Raw genomic sequence first — 21,580 nt, 5'->3', positions numbered from 1 at the left:
TTCCTCATATATGGAAAGTAATCAATGGGAGGAAAATCCATATCTATTTTTAAAAATTCACCTTTAAAAGTGAAGTATGTTTAGATAGAGTGCACAGAGCATACACAAACATTTTAAGGGATAAATTATAAAATAAACATCTTACAATCACTGCCTAGGTCAAGATCGTTGCCTGCCAGTACCCCAGAAAGTCCTCATTGTGTCTCTCATCCAACCCCACTTCCTCTCAACCCCTGAAGCAACTACTATCTTGACTTTTGTTTTAATAATTTCCTTGTTATTGATAATAATTTTACCACCCGTGCATGCATGCCTAAATACTATGGTTTAACTTTAACTGCTTGTGCACTTTAAGTTATGTGGCAAGTATCAGTTTGTGACTTGCTTTTTTAGCTTAATATATTTTTGAAGGTCAGTTGAGTTGATGTGTGAGCTGTTGTTCATCCATTTTCGTGATTAGATTGTATCCCAATGTAGGACTGTACTTCAATATATGTATCTATTCTACTTTTGATGATCGCTTGAATAGTTTCTAGTTTTTGACTACTATGAAAAAAATGACACAATAAATACCATTACATACCTCAAATTTTACATTTGCAAAGTTTCTCTAGGGACTATGTCCAGGAATAAAATTATTGGATCACAGAGTATGTTCAATTTCTTAGATATTGCTGATTATTTTCAAAACCATTGTATAAATTTACACTCCAAGCAGTAATAGATGAGCTTGTCATGGCTTTACAGTCTTACCCTTTACACTTTTTTTTGGCCAATTTGCCAATATCATGTAACTCACTGTAATTTTAATATGAATTGCCTTGATTACTAGTGAGGTTGGACATATATTCATATGTTTATTGGCCATTTCTATTTCTTTTTTTATGAAATTTCTATTTTAGTCTTTACCTACTGGGGCTTTACTGGGACAAATCTGGTTTGACAAAAGAACAAATCACTTTGTTCTTTCTTGTCTCCTTCTCTTTCCTTCCCTCTCCTCTCTTTGACTTCCTTGTCCTTCACCTCCTCCTTTCTCCTCCAAACTTGATTTGTTACTCTAGATTTTAATTCTTTTTGCACTTAATTCTTTTGATCTTTGCCACCTGTTGTTTTCATAAAAGGCATGAGTTTTTATTCCCTGCATGAGGATTGATTTTATTTGGTTCCAGTGGGTAAAGTGTTATCAGAATTGAAATTCCTTCCATGAATTTCACATTCTTCTGGGAGCTAGGAAGCAGCGTAAGATAGGAGCAGAAGGCCAGGGGTAAACCAGTGCACCCAGAGCATCCTGCTGCTCTACCAAGAGATACCACAGGGCCCTTGACCTTGGTGGCCCTCTGGAAGATGGTACAGGGATCTGTTTACTTGTTCCCTCCTAGCTACCTTGGGTTCTGTGTATTTGAATGAAACAGATAGGAATTGGTGGTGGTCTTGGAAGACAGTGCAGAGGCTAAATTAAGGCCAATATGGTGCAGCAGCTAAACTGAGGTCAGAAATGAGGCCATGGTCTTGCATTTAGTAGGTCTCGGCCTAAATATTCAGCCTAACAAACAGTGGACCAGGAAACTAGTATTTCCACTTCTGTTTAAAATGCAAGAAACATAGGTAAATTCCTGGTGGAAAAAAAATGGCTGGGGCCCATTCAGTCACTTAACAAAAGATGTTTTAGAACAGAATTTCTGACTTCTCCTTTTACTAAGATTGGCAATGGCAAAACACCCTTTATTGAACAAGGCTTCAGTCTCACTTGGGAACTCCTGTGTTCCTTCTTGATAAATATTTATTATTTGGATCTACACAGGAGGACAGTTTTGCTAACATAAAAGACAGGAGTTTGGCAAAGCACAGCATTGAGGCCGAAGAGTGTGAAAGCTGAGAACTGTTTATTATCTCTTTTCCTGACATTAGGTCCTACACTCTCCAGGCCCTTTCAGAGCTGACAGAGGGACTCTGGTTTCTGGGTTGCTGTAACTGACACCACATCTCCCTGATAGGCGACTAAGGGAGTGTGGGCCGGAAGCACTGCTGGCTGGCTCCCTGCCATTCACCCCGGGGGTCTCAAGCCCGAGAGCACACGGCTTATCTCTAACGTGTGGACGTTGGTATGTTTCATCTCTAGGTCACTTACGTCATTTCCTTTGGCAAGTGAGCCAGAAGCCTTGATTCTCGAAGCATGCCGATCGTAGATCGCCAGTGGTGATTCTCCAGCACAGACATATTCTAGAAAGAAAGAAAATTAAAACTATAAACGGGGGAGAAGCCAGATACCGATCTCTCTTGCTGAACACAGCTCTGTGGAGGCCAATGTTTTCCCTCCGGCCGGTTCATACCTGAGGACACAGAGGCAGAGCAGAAATGAAACAAAATAAAACAACTGCAGGTCTATTCTGCAGGCTATAATAATCATGGGGGACTGGCGAGACCCTGCTGCCCCTCCAGTGGAGGGCTGAATGACGGTTTATTTCTAGCAGCCACAGTCCTGCCTCTGCCCCTATTTTTGAAAACTCCTTCAGGTTACACTCACTGTAGAAGAAAGAGAGGCAGTAAAAATAGGTAGTGATGGATACCCTAGGGTTATGTGCATCATCCAAAATCATACTACTCAGCCAAACAGAGGCTGGTCTCACGGACGCTGCTATGATCTGTGCCCTGCCCATGATCAAAACTGGGAAGAACCTGTTGGGCAGCTGGTAACATATGCAAACTCCTGAATCCCAGTCAATTCAGTTTTGTTTCGGTAGATTTGTGGTGATTAATTATTGTGGTTACTAAAGTCTAAGAACCACTGTCAATAATCTTTGTGACCAGTATAATGGCACTTAGCCCATTAAGTCTGGGTTTGAATCTACAGTTGTTTTCTTCTTCAACTGTCTTGATATTTCTTCCTTTGTGAGAACCTCTATTATGTTCAGTCTCTCTGTTGACCTTAAATATGCTGCTTGTCTGAACATTTGCTAACCAATTAAATGACTATTTATAACAACCTGTTGGGTTCTATTCTAAATTAGCAAACATGTATGGCCTTACCACTGATTTCATCCACAGAGAATAAAACTCTGCTAGTCTACAGGAAATCTTTTTCCTTTATTTTCTTACGTGTTTATTTATTCATCATTTCTTGGCCTTTTCATTAAGATTAAGAGTCTATTCATTCTCCAGTTTCTTTCTAAACTTACAAAAATATACAGAAGATAACATTTATTAAAAGTGAAGTTAAGTTGCCAAAGTACAGAAACAACCTAAAGGTTCATCAACAGATAAATGGATTAAGAAGATGTGATATAATGGAATATTACTCAGCCATAAAAAAGAATGAAGTTGTACCATTTGCAACAAGATGGGTGGATTTGGAAGGCATGATCCTAAGTGAAGGACTCCTGTGGTGGCTCAGAAGTAAAAAATTTGCCTGCAATGCAGGAGACCTGGGGTTTGATCCCTGGGTCAGGAAGAGCCCCTGGAAAAGGAATGGCAACCCAATATTCTTGCCTGGACAGAGAAGTCTGATGGGCTACAGTCCATGGGGTCACAAGAGTTGGACACGATTTAGCAACTAAACCACCGCCAACACCACCATCCTAAGTCAAATGAGACAAAGACAGATACTGTAAAATATCACTTAAATGTAGAATCTAAAAAAAATAACAAACTAATGAATAAAAAAAGAAACAGACTCATAGGGAATAACCTAGTGGTTAACATCAACAGATGGTCAATACCAAAATCAGATTGATTATATTCTTTGCAGCCAAAGATGGAGAAGTTCTATACAGTCAGCAAAAACAAGACCAGGGGCTGACTGTGGCTCAGGTCATTAACTCCTTATTGCCAAATTCAGACTTAAATTGAAGAAAGTAGGGAAAACCACTGGAACATTCAGGTATGACCTAAATCAAATCCCTTATGACTATACAGTAGAAGTGAGAAATAGATTTAAGGGACTAGATCTGATAGACAGAGTGCCTGATGAACTACAGATAGAAGTTCGTGACATTGTACAGGAGGCAGGGATCAAGACCATCCCCATGGAAAAGAAATGCAAAAAAGCAAAATGGCTGTCTGAGGAGGCCTTACAAATAGCTGTGAAAAGAAGAGAAGCGAAAAGCAAAGGAGAAAAGGAAAGATATATCCATTTGAATGCAGAATTCCAAAGAATAGCCAGGAGAGATAAGAAAGACTTCCTCAGTTATCAGTGCAAAGAAATAGAGGAAAATAATAGAACAGGAAAGACTACAGATCTCTTCAAGAAAATTAGAGATATCAGGGGAACATTTCATGCAAAGATGGGCTCAATAAAGGACAGAAAAGGTATGGACCTAACAGAAGCAGAAGATATTAAGAAGAGGTAGCAAGAATACACAGAAGAACTGTACAAAACAGATCTTCATGACCCAGATAAGCACAATGGTGTGATCGCTCACCTAGAGCCAGACATCCTGGAATGTGAAGTCAAGTGGGCCTTGGGAAGCATCACTACAAACAAAGCTAGTGGAGGTGATGGAATTCCAGTTGAACTATTTCAAATCCTGAAAGATGATGCTGTGAAAGTGCTGCACTCAATATGCCAGCAAATTTGGAAAACGCGGCAGTGGCCACAGGACTGGAAAAGGTCAGTTTTCATTCCAATCCCAAAGAAAGGCAGTGCCAAAGAATGTTCAAACTACCACACAATTGCACTCATCTCACACGCTAGTAAAATAATGCTCAAAATTCTCCAAGCCAGGCTTCAGCAATATAGGAACCATGAGCTTCCAGATGTTCAAGCTGGTTTTAAAAAAGGCAGAGGAACCGGAGATCAAATTGCCAATATCCAATGGATCATCAAAAAAGCAAGAGAGTTCCAGAAAAACATCTATTTCTGCTTTATTGACTATGCCAAAGCCTTTGACTGTGTGGATCATAATAAACTGTGGGAAATTCTGAAAGAGATGGGAATACCAGACCACCTGACCTGCCTCTTGAGAAACCTGTATGCAGGTCAGGAAGCAACAGTTAGAACTGGACATGGAACAACAGACTGGTTCCAAATAGGAAAAGGAGTACGTCAAGGCTATATATTGTCACCCTGCTTATTTAACTTATATGCAGAGTACATCGTGAGAAACACTGGGCTGGAGGAAGCACAAGCCAGAGTCAAGATTGCTGGGAGAAACATCAATAACCTCAGATATGCAGATGAAACCACCCTTATGGCAGAAAGTGAAGAGGAACTAAAAAGCCACTTGATGAAAGTGAAAGAGGAGAGTGAAAAAGTTGGCTTAAAGCTTAACATTCAGAAAACTAAGATCATGGCATCTGGTCCCATCACTTCATGGCAAAAAGATGGGGAAACAGTGGCAGACTTTATTTTTCTGGGCTCCAAAATCACTTCAGATGGTGACTGCAGCAATGAAATTAAAAGACACTTGTACCTTGGAAGGAAAGTTATGAACAACCTAGACAGCATATTAAAAAGCAGAGATATTACATAACTGTAACACGTTCAATAAAGACTAAAAATGAACCACATCAAAAAAAAATCTGAAAAAGTGGGGGGCAATTGTGTGACCTACTTACATGAGATACGAGTCATCAAATGCATGGGGACAGAAAGAATGGCAGTTGCCAGAGGGCCTGAGGGACTAGGGAGTTATTATTTAGTGGGAGCAGAGTTTCAGTTTTGCAACATGAAAAGAATTCTAGAGAGTGATTGTGGTGATGACTGCATAATGCAAATATCTTCATACTACTGAACTTAATACTGAAAGTGAAGTCACTCAGTTGTGTCCGACTCTTTGCAATCCCATGGACTGCAGCCTGCAAGGCTCCTCTCTCCATGGGATTTTTCGGGCAAGAACACTGGAGTGGGTTGCCATTTCCTTCTCCAGGGGATCTTCCCGACCCAGGTATCAAACCCAGGTCTCCCGCATTGCAGGCAGACTCTTTACCTCTGAGCTACCAGGGAAGCCCTGAACTTAATACTGCTGTACACTAAAAAATGGTCAAGATGGTAAATTTTATATTATGTGTATTTTGCCACAATTAAAAAAAAATGAGGGAAAAGGAGCAAGGAAAATAGTAGTGGAGAGTAAAGGAGGCTGGTCAGAGACTGAAAAGCATTTCATCATTTCGTACCCCCACCCTTCTAGCCATTATATCTGTATCATCCATTCAATGTTCAACTTTTTCAGCAAATGAGAAAAAAGAATCTCTCATGAGTGACAGAATCCAGGGTCCATTAGGCAAAAACAAGTTCAAGAAAACCAACCATTCTTGGTTCTAAATCCAGATCATGATTTCTCCCCAGGACTTTGCAGGCTGAATTGATGATGTGGAGTCTTATTCTGACCCTCTGTATAGGCGGCTCTGTTGCTATTCATTTCTCTCCTTGCCAGGGAGTCATTATTCCTTACTCACCACTTGACCAGCTCTGAACCTTTGACGAGATTTTGTTACTTTTATCAACTGGTCTATTATCTCCTTCTGGGCATGAGCCAGACACAACAAAAGCCAATGTTTATGAGAAATATCATGCTAGACTAATTTGTTTTGATTGTAAAGATTTATGCGAGCAGAGAGTGATAGGTTAGTGTGATGTAACAGATGTCCTATCCCTGATGTGACATTTAATTCATCACTTGTGAGCACTCCCTTCAAGACTAATTCAAGTAGATGTGACCTGAGTGCCCTCACGTGAGTTTTTCAAGAGGCCCGGAAAACTGTAACAAGACCTAATGATAAATGACGCCATATCCCTGTTGAGTGGAACAAAAGCATCTGGGGAATTGCCTTAGGCATTGTTATTTATGCCAGCCTGACTTAACATCTTCATTAATAATCTTCCTGAAGACAGAATAAAAGGATGCTTGGGAGATCTTTTGGTGAAACCATATTTGGAGATGAGCACCAGAAAATGGGAGGAAATGCAGGGGGCTTGGGAGCTGGCACAGAATAAAAGAAAATAGTGCACACATTACAAACACAATCTTTCAGGGAGCTGTCATTATAAATAAAAGTATGTTCTGGCCAGAACTGTGTTGGAGGTGAGGGTACTCCAGTGGATTTCAGAGAAGACAAGAAGGGGTGTATAGAGAGGGGGGATTAGCATTTCTGAACCACACCTACTGTGTGCCTGGCACTTTACATTTTCTCACTGAATTCTCACCTAACTGTCTACCGTTTAATCATTAACCCACAGATAATAAGACCCCAGGTTTCTTATTATCTCTGAGAAGTTACACAATTAGTCAGTAGCTGAGAAAGACCTTAAATCCAGGAGTGCCAGGCATCAAGACCAAACTTTGCATACCCCCACTTGCTGCCTCACCAGAGTTACCTCTGCCTGGCCACATCCAAGTATTCAGATGCTTGACATTTATAACCTGAGGAGTGCCCGCTATTATAACCTGAGGAGTGCCTGCTACTTAATTTCCCCCTCAATCATCTACAGTTGCTGTTTTCAAAGAGTATGGTTGGGGGCTTCCCCTGGCAGCCCAGCGGCTGAGACTCTGTGCTTCTAGTGGTTAGGGAATTGAGATCCCACATGCCGCGTGGCATGGTCCTCTCCTGAAAAATGTTAAAAAGATCTTTGGGTGATTGTTTTACTTAGATGTTAGTTTCTAAATCCACACTGGAATTCTTGCAACATATCCCCAAATTGGTGTCATTTCAAAAAATCCTATAGTTTGAATATCAGTTGAGATTTAGGTAGTCTTGGGGGAGAATTCATCATTCAGCCACTCTCAGCCCTCACATCTGAACAGTCTCTGAGTCCTGTTGATTCTTCCATCACGGCGTCACTTATACCCATCCCTTCCTTTCACCAAAGTGACCCTATTTTAGTGCTTTATTTTCCTTAATTCTCCTTTCTTCTATCCATCCTCCCCACAACTTCCACAATGTGAGTTATCTGACAGAAGTTTCTACCATCTCCCTAATCATTGGTTGAACTATAGACTAATATTTTTTGAGCAGCTACTCATATGCCAGGTGCTATGGTGGGTACTGGGGGTCCAAGAATGAATAAGACAATACTGCTGCCTTCAAAGAGCTCAGCTAATTCTCTCCTGCTCACTCTAGCAGGAGAGAGCTAGCACAGTACGATTGTGCCTTCTCCAATGCCCTGCTCCAAACCCTACAACGGTTCCCTACTGGACAAGTTAGGCTTAACTCCTTAGTTCAGCATTCAATGCTTTCTAAAAATTGTCCCAACTATCATTTTGTTCCTGTATGTTTGAGATAATCAAATACCATTACCTCTTCTTTCCTACAGAGGTCTTATCGTTCAAATAAATTATACCATAGTAATAAAACTATAACTTATTATTGAGAAAATTATTAAATTATTAATATATGAAAATGTCCTTTCCTTTTGCCGCTTTCATGCCTTTCAAGGTAGTTTATTTTCCTCAAATTCCTTTTCCTCTGTGTTTCCTAATCAAACTAAAACCTGTCTTCTAAAGTTCAACTCAAATGCTCGATCCACAAAGCCACCTGGAATCATCCAGCTAGAGAAGAACCTGGCCCTCCTCTGAGTCTTATAGCTCTTTCTCTGAGCATTCCTCACGTCCAGAGGCCAGCTAGACTAGGTCCCACTGATGTGTGTGATGGCTGTGTATGGACTTCTTGTTCTTACTGGATTACGAACTACATGTCAGCAGGAAGCCTGTCTTGTTCTTGCCGTATCCACTCAACTCTATGCCGTGCACCAAGAAAGTACTTTCTATTAATTTGCTAAATAAATAAGCGAACAAATTCCTTGATTTCATTGCACAAGTATACTGAACACTCATTATGTTCCTAGCACTGTAATATGTGCTTAGAATAGACCAGTGAAGAGAAGAGGCAAAGAGCTAGAGGTGGCAGGGGTGGGGAGAGATAGATAATAAACAGTAAACGTAATAAATGTTTGGGGAAAAGTATGGCATCCAGAAGATAGTAAATGTAAGGAAAGAGGGGAAAGTAGAGCAGAATAGTGGGAATTTGAGTCTTGGGGGTGGGGTGGGGAAGGGAAAGTGGTGAGAGATGAGATTAGAGCAAAGACTTGGAGGCAGGAGAGAGCTAGCCATGCTGATGAAGACACTTTCTGGAGAAAACAATTAAAGGAAAGGCCCCAAAGAGGGAGCACACAGCTGTGAGGTCCATGTGCAGTGAGGGAGGGGACACATCAGGCCTAGGAGTTGGAGACACAATGAGAGACCAGATCACATGTGGCCTTTGGGCCATTGTAAGGTTCTGATTTTCACTCTGAGAGAAACATGGATCCAGTGCAGGAGTTTGGGAGGAATGAAATTATATGACTTACTTTAAATAAGATCACTTTGGTTGCTATGTTGAAAATAGACTCTGGTAGGGGATAAGAATAGAAAGAGGTGTGTGTGGTAGGGAGCGAGGGTTATCCAGGCAAAAGCTGGTAGAGGCTTGCACAAGGAAGGTGGAAGTGGGGAGAGTGGTTGATTTCTGTACTTGTGAGGAGGACTCAGTGTTTCTGGCCTGAACAACTGGAAGGATGGTGTTGCCATTACCTGAGATGGGGAAGCTGCAAGGGGAGCAGGTTAAGAGGAGTCTCACGGTTGTCCAGAATAAAGAGAACAATTTCCAACTGCTTTACAATTAGGTGGGATCATTTGGCTAAATTCTGATCCATTAAATGTAAACAGAAATACTGTGTGATATTCAAGAAAGTTGTTTTAAAGGGAACAGTTTCCACTGGGAGAAGCTTCTTTTGCTTTATCCCTTTCTTTTTTCTCACTGTTTGTAATGTGGCAGGAATGGCTAGAGGTCAGCAGCTATCTTGGGCAATGAGGACAAATGTCACACCCTAGTGATAGAAGACTGAAGACTAAAAGGATCTTGGGTCCTTCATTCTTAATTTTGTGATGCCACCATGACTGCCCTGGATGGTCAACCTCCAAGCCTCTTTTATGAAGGATAGAAATAAACATCTACCCTTGTTTAAGACGTCACTAACATACCTTGTTATTTAAAATTACTTTATTATCACCCACATCATCCCCAAAGAGTTGATGAAAAGGTTTCCTCAATATCTTGATCTAGAATAATGCTGGATATTTGCACAAGAATTTTAATAAAGGATTTTATAATTCTAAAAAAGAGTGAGCAAAATGACCTTAGTAAAGTCAGAAATGAATGTGTGTATGCATATGCCCACATACACAGACACACACCAAAACACACACACAGACTTCTTATTTCTGAGATCAATTGCTGCCATCTGCTAGGAAAGACTTACCTGGTTCTCCAAACAGAACTGACAGGTCCCTCTTCTAGCTCCTCATTCCCAACCCAAGCTTCTATTGGAATATCCAAAACACCTTATAACAACTTTGTTCATGGGCCTTGCTCCTATGTGTGGATGTGCGAAGTTGCTTTATCATGCCCGAGTCTTTGCAACACCGTGGACTGTAGCCCGCCAGGCTCCTCTGTCCATGGGATTCTCCAGGCAAGAATACTGGAGTGGGTTGCCATGCCTCCTCCAGGGGATCTTCCCCACCCAGGGATTGAATCTGCTGCTCCTGTGGCTCCTGGACTGCAGGCGGATCCTTTACCGCTGAACCACTGGGGAAGCCCAGTCTTGCTCCTACATATGAGTAATTTTCACATGTTCTTGTTTGTTTACACTTAAAATTTGAGTTTTGAAAAATATACTCTCCCTATATTTTTTTAAATTGATATTTAAAATCACAAATTTCTATGGTAACAAAATATGCAATGTCCTATTTGTGGATATTGATATTTTAATATGAAACCATTATATCATTCTTTTATGTATTAAATGTATCACTCAGTCATGTCCAACTCTTTGTGACCTCATGGACTGTAGCCTGCCAGACTCCTTTGTCCATGGGATTTCCCAGGCAAGAATACTGGAATGGGTTGCCATTTCCTTCTCTAGGGGATCTTCCTGACCCAGGGATCAAACCAGGGTCTCCCGCATTGCAGGCATATTCTTTACCATCTGAGCCACCAGGGAAGCCCCAAATGTATGCAAGGGAATCTAAATACCAATGGCATTTAGTGCCCGTTTATCACCTATTTAAGAAAACACATGAATAATTTATTATTTAAGTCAAAAATAAGAAATTAATTCTTTTCCCTCTAGAACTTATTATCCTATTTCCCCATAGAATTTTATTTTAATGCAATATATTTTCATGTGTGAAATTCTTTGATCATCACCCTATCATATCTCTCTGCAACAAAAATAAGTTTATAAACTGAAGTTTTAATTGAACAAATTTTCTTAATATCAGGCTCTAAGTAGTAAATGTTTTTCCAGCTGGAGTTTACAATGTGATTATTATTAGTAGCTAACTGATCAAAATACATATATTTCAAATGTGGAAAAATTATGCTTGAGAATAAAAATTTTTGACAATGCCTCCATTCATGAGACAGCTGGGAACATTATAGTCCCTCAGTTATGGGAGATTTCCTTTAATATTTTTGGTTGTTTCTTTGGTATTTTTTCACACAAGGGCAATATACAATATCAGCACAACTGGAGCAAGATGCAATATGCAGAATGGATAAAAGAAATGCCTTTGTTTTGAACAGTGGAAACAGGGTAATCATGAAAGAGGAGGGGAAAGCAGAACTGGCTGGACTGTCCTGTGAGCATATTCCAGGCAGCCCAGTTTAAGGAGCTGAAAATGAGTTCTGTGAGCACTATTCATGCCTGGGCACCGTTTGGAAAGTCTTCGTGTATCCCCAGGGGCACACAAGCCTGGTTTGAAGCTGCTGCCATACATGATTGCCATTGAGAACGAGGAGCATATCTTATTCATCTTTGTGCCCCAGTATGTGGCACAGTGCCATTTATATAAGTAAATATTTGTTGAGTGGATACGGAGTAATTAACTTCCAAAACCCCAAAGTTCCCTAGCTGCAAAAGTTTAAGTAACTGTAAAAGTGACAGAGTCCTGTTAATTTTTTGGTCTGATAAAAGCCAGACTTGGAATTTTCTGTTGTGAAATCCTTAGACTTAGGTAAAAGCCAAAGAGATTTAAAAGTTACTATAGCAATGGTTCTTCCACTGTTTACTCACAGATGACCAGGATCAGGTAAATGACTCCAGGAAGAATACAGAGTAGATGAGTGCATGCTCAGTCGCTTTAGTTGTGTTTGATTCTGTGTGACCCTATAGACTGCAGCCTGCCAGGCTCCTCTGTTCATGGGAATCCTCCAGGCAAGGATGCTGGAGTGGGTTGCCATGCCCTCCTCCAGGAGATCGTCCCAACCCAGGAATCAAACCTGCCTTTACCTGCACTGGCAGGCAGGTTTTTTACCACTAGCACCACCTAGGAACCATCTATAAGAGGCAGCATCTGTCAATTGCAAGATAAACAAATATGAATATATCATCATAAAGAATTTTTCATAATGTTTCTCAGTCTTCATGGTACACTCGATGTAGGGAAGTAAGAATGCAGTGGGTAATCCCACAGTAGGTAATCCCACAGTAGGTAATCCCGCAGTAAGTAATCCCACAGTAGGTAATCCCGCAGTAGGTAATCTCGCAGTATGTAATCCCGCAGTAGGTAATCCCGCAGTGGGTAATCCCACAGTGGGTAATCCCGCAGTGGGTAATCCCACAGTGGGTAATCCCGCAGTGGGTAATCCCGCAGTGGGTAATCCCACAGTAGGCAATCGCAGTGGGTAATCCCGTAGTAGGTAATCCCGCAGTAGGTAATCCCACAGTGGGTAATCCCGCAGTGGGTAATCCCACAGTGGGTAATCCCGCAGTGGGTAATCCCGCAGTGGGTAATCCCACAGTAGTAATCAGCACAAGTGACTACTGAGTGGACAGTGTGGGTAGATGCCTTCTGGTCTGTGTGCTGCTGACTCTGTCAGATTTTCACTCTGGGTCCCTGTGTGTACTCACTACTGTCTATATTCCTGATTTCTCAAGGCTACTCAGGTTCTGCCTTTCTTGCTGCATGGGTCCAGTCTGTGTATCCAACCACTTACTCTTTCAGCAAACCTCCCACCACCCAACAAATATGCACGGACCATGAGGACTGTGCCAAGCGCTGAGCATACAGCAGTGGAAAAGGTAGGTGGCTAGAAACTTTCAGACTAGGGGAGGGGTGTTATATGGAGGTTGAATCAGGACATGGCTGTTTCCAGAGATAAACATCATAACAGAGGAAGTGAGACAGGACTGTGAAATCATATAGGAGGGGCCTGGAAGATGGATGTTTAAAGAAAGAGAAGGCTTTCAGGAGGAAGATATGTCCAAGTTGAGATCAAAAAGGTGAGTGAGTTAAAAAAAAAAAATGCTGAGTGAGTTAAAGAGGAGTCAGGAAATGCAGGCAATATGGAGGGAGTGCATTTCATTAAAACAGCCAGGAGAAGCATGTGTGTGAAGACCTGGAGTAAGGGGGACACTTTAGATCTTCCTTCCCTGTTTTATTTTTTTTTATTAAAAAATTTTTTTTCTGGACCATGCAGCATGTGAACTGAACTCAACTAGGGGCTGAATCCACTCCCACTGCACTGGGAGCTGGAGTCTCCCAGGGAAGTCCTTCTATTTTTTAATCTTTAGAAACGATCACATTCTAATATACCATGTATTTTACTTATTTTTCCGATTCCCCTAGTAGAAAGCAGGCATGTTTATTTGTTTTGTTCATCTTCTGTATTGCCATTGCCTGGCACACACGTTGGCTCAGGGATTCTGAGAGTAGTTCAGACTGGATGATGCATAGAGCCCGGGAGAGGCATGGTGGGAAGTGGAGCTAGGAAGTGTGGTGAGGGTCAGATCGTAATGAGGCTTGTGGACTGGGTTAAGACGTTTGGACTTCATCCTGAGGGCAGTGGGATTTTAAGCAGGCGTCTAAGTGTCACAGTTGAGTTTCGGGAACTCATTTTGACCGTACAGTGGAGGAAGGGTTGGAGCCAGGCAAGGCTGAGCGTAGATGAGAGGATGAAAGATTTTGGTGCCTTGCACTTGGGGAGGATTGGGGGTGAGCAGGCTGAGAGGTACTGGTGTTTCATAGGGAGGTATCTTTGTCTTAACAAACGGGTGGTGATTCTGCTCTTATAGGCTCACCGACTTTCACAGCAGCTCAAAGACCAGTATCAGCAAAAGATGGATTGAAAAAAGAAGAAAGTCATTAGAAATGCTCATGGAGACGTGAACATAGGATGAGATGATACCACTTTAATAGCCATTTGAATCCCAGTCCTGTTTTGGGATTCCCCCAGTAGGTACATCATCTGTCTACTTCCAGAAGCATCAGCTCAACAATTTCACATCATCCCAATGACAATGTGTTCTGGTATCACAAACTCTTCATACTTGTAGTCTTAAGAATAATCTTCATTGTAAAGTTGAAAGAGTAAACATCCACCTTTGTGGCAACAAAACCTATCAGAATTTATTTTGAACAAAATAAAACCCTTCAAACCCCAACTACAAAACCTTTATTTCCCCTTTTATCTGAATAATCAAGTATTATCCACCCTAAGAACAAAACAATCCCTTTGTTCCGGAATAACAACACATCTGGCATTTAATAAACCACCAACACAGGTTTTCAAATTAAATCAAGAGTCTATTTGTCAAAGAGAATCTGGCAGAGCAGATTTGCTATCATACAAAACAGCTTTAAACGGCTGTTGTTTTTTCCTCCTACTTACTGGACACTTTCTTTGATTAAAATACTTAGACTGATGTTGATAAACTGAGTCTGGTGTACAACAAGACTCAGACTTAATTATACCTTTTCAACCAGTGGAGGCAGGAAGAAAAACAACAACAGGAACATAGTCTGTGTTTTCATTTTTAATTGCTCATGAAACCGGGAAGCAAGACTCCAGAAGATAATGAAGTCACTGAGTTCCTCCCTAACAAGCCCAGTGGTCTCCTTGGTGACGCTGCCAGAGCCCCAGCTCAGGAGGTCTCAGGGGAACAGAAACTCCTTGAGTCCTGAACAAGACCTTGGCCCTTGAAGAAACTACAGCACTGCCATGTTTACGGCCTGCTGGAAGAGGTCTTTCTCTTGTTTGATCTGCATCTGCCAAAGATACTGCTCTGAGGGCAAGGAGCCTGGATGGACATTGAACTGCTGTCCATGGGGCAGGTCTGGGTTCATTCGGATCAGGGCCATGGAGGTGCCACACAACAGCTGCCTCATGATGAACAGCAGAAAATTTAGGAAACAGAAAATCAAATTTGAACCTCCTTTTTACAATTTTCACTCTACTTGCCCCAAACATCTTTCATGCTGCAAAAATTATGGGGTTACATATAATCCTTGCAGTTGCTTGTTAGAGTAGTGGTCATAGGACCATGTGGGAGGAACATGTCTCCTGGCTCTGCCAACTTCATATTTACAGTTCAGAGTCGTTAAGAATAAAAAGTGGTTCAAAATGCTGGCCTCTTCTAAGTGCTTATGATAAATGACTAAGAAAAATGACTATAAACCTCTGCAAGACAAGTAAGGAATGCAATAAATATGATGCTTCATGGAACAATTATTTTATTCATTGGGTTGCTCTGTCAATAGTTAATATGAAGTTGGACTCTATCAAAAGCAATTAAAATTTTTATATGTTTTATTATGAGATACTGAATATAGTTCCCTGTGCTATACAATACATCCTCACTGCTTATCTATTTTATACATAGTGGTTTGTATCAGATGACCCCAAACTCCTAATTTATCCTCGCCTTCCCCTTTGGTAACCATAAGCTTGTTTTCTATGTCTGTGAGTCTGTTTCTGCTTTGTAAATAAGTTAATCGGTATCATATTCTAGATTTTGAGTTGAACTGAAAGCAATCCCTTTTATAATTGTAATAGGCAATATCATATCTGATTTAATGTTTATTTTGAAAAACTGCTGAACCCACATTTTGGAAGATTGGCGGGTGGAGGGACAGGGAAAATAATTCTCAACTGTATCTCTCACACGCTCTTAGGCACCCTCTGAGTTCACCACAGACACCTGGACTGCTTCCAGTCTGATGAGAGAGGTGCCAGGTGGAAACGCCTTTATGGTCTTCATGTTGAACTTGGGTTGGCAGTTCAGCCAGTGAGTCTGACCCAGACAGAGGACAATGGGAGAGAGTCCCCTGACCTGGCCTTCACTCCAGCCGCCCTGACTCTCTTTATCTCAGGGCAGAAGCACAGGCTGGGCCTTAGGCAATGATCTTCTTATTTATTAGAACTAAACGAGCACAGCCAACAAAAGGAGGGAGAGGAAGCCCTCTTCCATTTTATCTCATTTGTAGTAATTCTGGATTGTACACAGTCACGCACAGGGCGTTCTCAAAGCCACATATTCCTGGCATAGCTTCTTGGTTATATTTGTTGAGTAAATGTGTCTGCATGTACAGTTTTTGTTTATATATATATATATATGTATATATACTGGGCTTCCCAGGTGGCGCTAGTGGTAAAGAACCTGACTGCCAATGCAGAAGATGTAAGAGACGGGTTTGATCCCTGGTTGGGAAGATGCCCTGGAGGAGGGCATGGCAACCCACTCCAGTATTCTTGCCTGGAGAATCCCATGGACAAAGGAGCCTGGCAGGCTACAGTCTGTTGGGTCTCGAAGAGTCAGACACTTACACATGATATTATTGCAAGCATTCACCCATTATGTAATATATATGTGTTTATGTGTGTATATATATATAGTGTGTGTATGTGTGTATATATATATATATATTTCACTCATTATCACAGTTCTTAATAATTTCTGAATCTATAACTCATTTTAAAACATGAATATAAGTTATGGATCCCCTCCCTAGAAAAATGCATATAGGTACATCACCTGAAAATCTGCATATAGTTTCCTGAAGTCTCATTTATGTCTCAACCAACAGGCCATGGTAGACTAAAAGGCTATATTTCCAAAGATTTTTAAATATCATGTGTTTTTAATGGTCTTGTTGGGTTGATATTTTACATAACATGATTTTTTTTTCCCCTTGAAATTGAAAACCGAAAGAGTTAAGCCAGTTCCTCATTGACAACTTAATGCAGAGGGAAGACTTTCTGACCCAGGTCATGTTCCATACAACTAATCTACAGGGTCTATCAAAGAGAGAATATACATTTCATCATAATATGCCCAAGTCATTGAGCTGAGGGTAAGGCCATTCATGCCAGGGCTATGCTCAGCTCAAGGCCATGGAGACAGTCCATTTGCAGTTCCTCTGGATCGCGGGTTGACATCCCCGAAGTACACCGGCTTGTGCTTGTGCTACACTCTCTGCCCTGCTGCTCAAAATGTTACTCACACTCCAAGACCACATTTATATCACTCTTCTGCCATGAAGGGTTTTTTCTTTTAATTTTTTATTTCCAGAAACCATCTGCAGAGTCAGTTTGTCTTTCGCCTCTGTCTTCCCATCACGTTTGGGTTGTAGCCAGCTACTACAGAGTACTTAGCAAAGGCTCTCCCACTTTAAGCTACTTGTCTCCTGGTGGAGGCCCTGCAGGAGAGTTCTTAGTTTCCTGCGTATTGTTGGTGATTAACATGAATTTTAGAGGTGGTATGTACAGGACTTAGGCATTTTGGCTCTGGAGATAGTAGCCGTGAGTTCTAATTCCAGCTCTGCCATTAATCAGCTGTTTATTATAAGGAAGTGTTACTCAGTCGTGTCCGACTCTTTGCAACCCTATGAACTGTAGCCTGCCAGGTTCCTCTGTCCATGGGATTCTCTGTGCAAGAATACTGGAGTGGGTAGCCGTTCTCTTCGCCAGGGGATCTTCCCTACCCATGGATCGAACCCCGGCCTCCTGCTTTGCAGGCAAACTCTTTACCATCTGAGCCACCAGGGAAGCTCACTTAAATTTAATAGCAATTTTCTTTTTTCTGGAAAATAGGTGTGATGATAGTACCTACCTAACTGGGCTACTGTGAAGATTAAATAATATAATAGATAAAGTCATTTAGCCAGTGTTTGAATCATAGTCTGACTCTTGCAGGGCTTCCCTGGTGGCTCATAGGGTAAGCATCTGCCTGCAACGCTAGAGAAGGGGGTTTGATCCCTGGGTGGGGAAGATCTGCTGCAGAAGGAAATGGCAACCCGCTCCGGTCTTCTTGCCTGAAGAATCCCAGGGACAGAGGAGCCTGGTAGTACAGTCCAATGGGTCGCAAAGAGTCAGACACGACTGAGGGACTTCACTTTCTGAATCATAGTAAGTGTTGAATAAAGATTCAAGACACAACAAGATATAATTCATTGAACTGAATTAAAAAAAATTTTTTTTTGGCTGTGCGGCACAGCATGTGGGATCTTAGTTCCCTGACCAGGGGTTGTACCTACACTCCCTGCATTGGCAGGATGGAGTCTTAACCACTGTAGCACCAAGGAAGTCCCAGAACTGAATTTTAAAAGGAATTTTCTTTCTCTTTTAGGAGTTTCTTCATATTGTCAATAAGAAATGGTGTTTGATAAGCAATGGTAAATAGCCAAATGTAAAAGCCATCATATTTTTTTGGACAAAATTAAGATCTCATATTATTCTCAGGTCCTCGTAATAATTTTTACTTTTAATATGTAAAGTCCCAATTTGGCTGATAAAAGTTTTATACTTTTATACTAGACAGCTCTAGGATATTAGAAGTATCTTTATGACATTAAGTGATACTGTTTTGTTTTCAACACTGTTCCTAAATTAAAGACATGGATCTCTGGCCTTCAAGAGAGTCCAAGACTGTTTGAGCAGGGGGACTGATGAAGTTAATATCTTGAATGTGGTTTTTAGTCTTCTATGCCAATTTCTATCTAGTCATTAGCCCAAAGATCCTTCTCTTTCCTATTGAGGATCAGGCCAGACAGTTGAGATGCATAAATTCACTGCTAGAAAAAAAAAAAAAAAGCTCTTTTTATTGTTGCAACATCTTTGTATACAAAGAACAGCATGGGTATTTATTCTTCAGAGGCTTTAAAAAAAGTTGTTTCTATGTAAGTATACAGAGGTATATATGTATATCTTTGGCTAACTCTTCTAATATTTTTCAAACTGGGATTAAGTTTTCTTGGATGTTGCACATTTTGAGCATCTGAGTTTGCACCAATGTCCAAGGGCAGGGATTATATTTTATTTATCTTTGTACTCCTAGATATTAATATATCATCTGATGCATGTACTAAATAGTTGCTAGTTCAAAATATACATGTATGCTCTGCTGAAAAGGTTGCAGAATTTGGTTATATTGGAATGCTTATATTTAACAAAGAGATGAAATATTATTAAAAATTACACTTTAAAAGTTTGAGTAAGGAATCCATTTTTTGAGACCATTTTTAGTATCTGAATAAGATAGATTGCAATATCTTTCTTTTGAGAATCAATTTTTGTTCATTAGCAGTGAGTAGTTAATTCATGAAATTCTACTTTTACTTCCCTATTTTTTTGCATGTTTAACATCTGGCATATTTCTTTCTGACTTTCTGTCTAAACATTCATTCACTACATGTTTTATATATACTATTATACATGTCAAAGCACAGTTTTATGACCCTTATTTTTATGTACAAATCAGGCAGTAGAGTAGATACTCTCTTAACACCATTGATGTGATTTATTTGACGTTGAGAAATTAAAATTAGGGAGGCATTTACATTATACGGAATCTGCCTGCAATGCAGAAGACCTGGGTTCGATCCCTGGGCTGGGAAGATTCCATGGAGAAGGGACGGGCTACCCATTCCAGTATTCTGGCCTGGAGAATTCCATGGACTACAGTCCATGGGGTTGCAAAGAGTTGGACATGACTGAGTGACTTTCACTTTACATTATATGGGTTCAAGCAGTCAGTTCTGTTACTTTATATTCTTTAAAGACATTTGAAAAATCAGATTTAAAACACAACAAGAAGAGAAAATCTATTTGGGAGCTTTCATTTCAGTCATTCATTTTTTCCCCTGGTCATATTTTTATGCTTTCCCCAAGCAATAGATTTGGCTTCTGAGATAGTTTAGTAAGTTTAGTTCTAATTTTTATTTTCTTTGTTTAGTTTTTAGAACTGGACATGGAACAACAGACTGGTTCCAAATAGGAAAAGGAGTACGTCAAGGCTGTATATTGTCACCCTGCTTATTTAACTTATGTGCAGAGTATATCATGAGAAACACTGGGCTAGAGGAAGCACAAGCTGGAATCAAGATTGCCGGGAGAAATATCAGTAACCTCAGATATGCAGATGACACCACCCTTATGGCAGAAAGTGAAGAAGAACTAAAGAGCCTCTTGATGAAAGTGAAAGAGGAGAGTGAAAAAGTTGGCTTCAAGCTCAACATTCACAAAACTAAGATCATGGCATCTGGTCCCATCACTTCATGGCAAATAGATGGGGAAACAGTGGAAACAGTGGCTGACTTTATTTTTGGGGGCTCCAAAATCACTACTGATGGTGATTGCAGCCATGAAATTAAAAGACACTTACTCCTTGGAAGGAAAGTTATGACCAACCTAAATAGCATATTAAAAAGCAGAGACATTACTTTGCCAACAAAGGTCCGTCTAGTCAAGGCTATGGTTTTTCCAGTGGTCATGTATGGATGTGAGAGTTGGACTATAAAGAAAGCTGAGCGCCAAAGGACTGATGCTTTTGAACTATGATGTTGGAGAAGACTCTTGAGAGTGTCTTGGATTGCAAGGAGATCCAACTAGTCCATCCTAAAGAAAATCAGTCCTGAATATTCATTGGAAGGACTGATGATGAAGCTGAAACTCCAATACTTTGGCCACCTGATGTGAAGAGCTGACTCATTGGAAAAGACCCTGATGCTGGGAAAGATTGAGGGCAGGAGGAGAAGGGGACGACAGAAGATGAGATGGTTGGGTGGCATCACTGACTCAATCAACATGGGTTTGGGTAGACTCTGGCAGTTGGTGATGGACAGGGAGGCCTGGTGTGCTGCGGTTCATGGAAACACAAAGAGTCGGACGTGACTGAGCGACTGAACTGAACATCATGAAAAGTTTTTCTAAATTCTGTCATCCTGTCCTCTTTATGGTCATCATTACCCTAGCTTCAGGTACTGGCTGACAGCCCAAGAGAGCCCAGTGCTGAAGTATGTACCAGGGGGATTATAAACCTTGGTGTGCCACTTCCTATATGGACCAAAAGCTAATCAGGTGAATGGGAAAAGGCTTTGTTTCATGTTCCAGCTGTGCTTTATTGGAAATTAATGCATCCTCAAGCTCTACCATCTTATATAACACATCTGTTTTCTGGGAATCCTTCAGAAATTCTTCCTCCACTGATCTTTTTTTTTTTCCCCCAAAAGATCTACTACATTTGAGATCAATGACTCCCTTGTAGGCAATGATTTTGTTAATGACAACCAAAGGTCTTCCAAAAACTGTGTTGAAAATTCTGGGAATGATTCATTTATGATATAGGGTTATAATGTCTGAAGGAGTATCAGAGATAAGAGTTCTTCAGGCCAAACTACAAGCACTGCTGAGATATTTTATAACAACAAAGTATGCCTATTGTCTTTGATAATATACCTTTGTCTCAGAAGCCAAAAAAGTTCAGAATATAGTTAATATTTTATAATAACTATAAATGAAGTATAGCCTATAAAATTTTTGAATCACTATATTG

The 21,580-nt window shown here is 40.7% G+C and overlaps 1 protein-coding gene across 5 annotated transcripts in view; it reads right to left on the bottom strand.

Moving 5' to 3' along the window:
- The window catches only part of PDE7B (phosphodiesterase 7B), a 344,516-nt gene that overhangs the window by 16,970 nt on the left and 305,966 nt on the right, over positions 1 to 21,580 (bottom strand). For all 5 annotated transcript variants that reach the window (XM_043888459.1, XM_043888462.1, XM_043888461.1 and 2 more), the window contains one exon: positions 2,129 to 2,220. In XM_043888459.1, coding sequence (XP_043744394.1) covers positions 2,129 to 2,220 — 92 coding nt within the window. The remainder of the gene's footprint in view (positions 1 to 2,128; positions 2,221 to 21,580) is intronic.

This window comes from Cervus elaphus, chromosome 26, assembly GCF_910594005.1.
Source record: "Cervus elaphus chromosome 26, mCerEla1.1, whole genome shotgun sequence".
NCBI lineage: Eukaryota > Metazoa > Chordata > Mammalia > Artiodactyla > Cervidae > Cervus > Cervus elaphus.
Note: the sequence above shows the minus strand (reverse complement) of the source record. Positions and strands in the feature narration are given on the sequence as shown.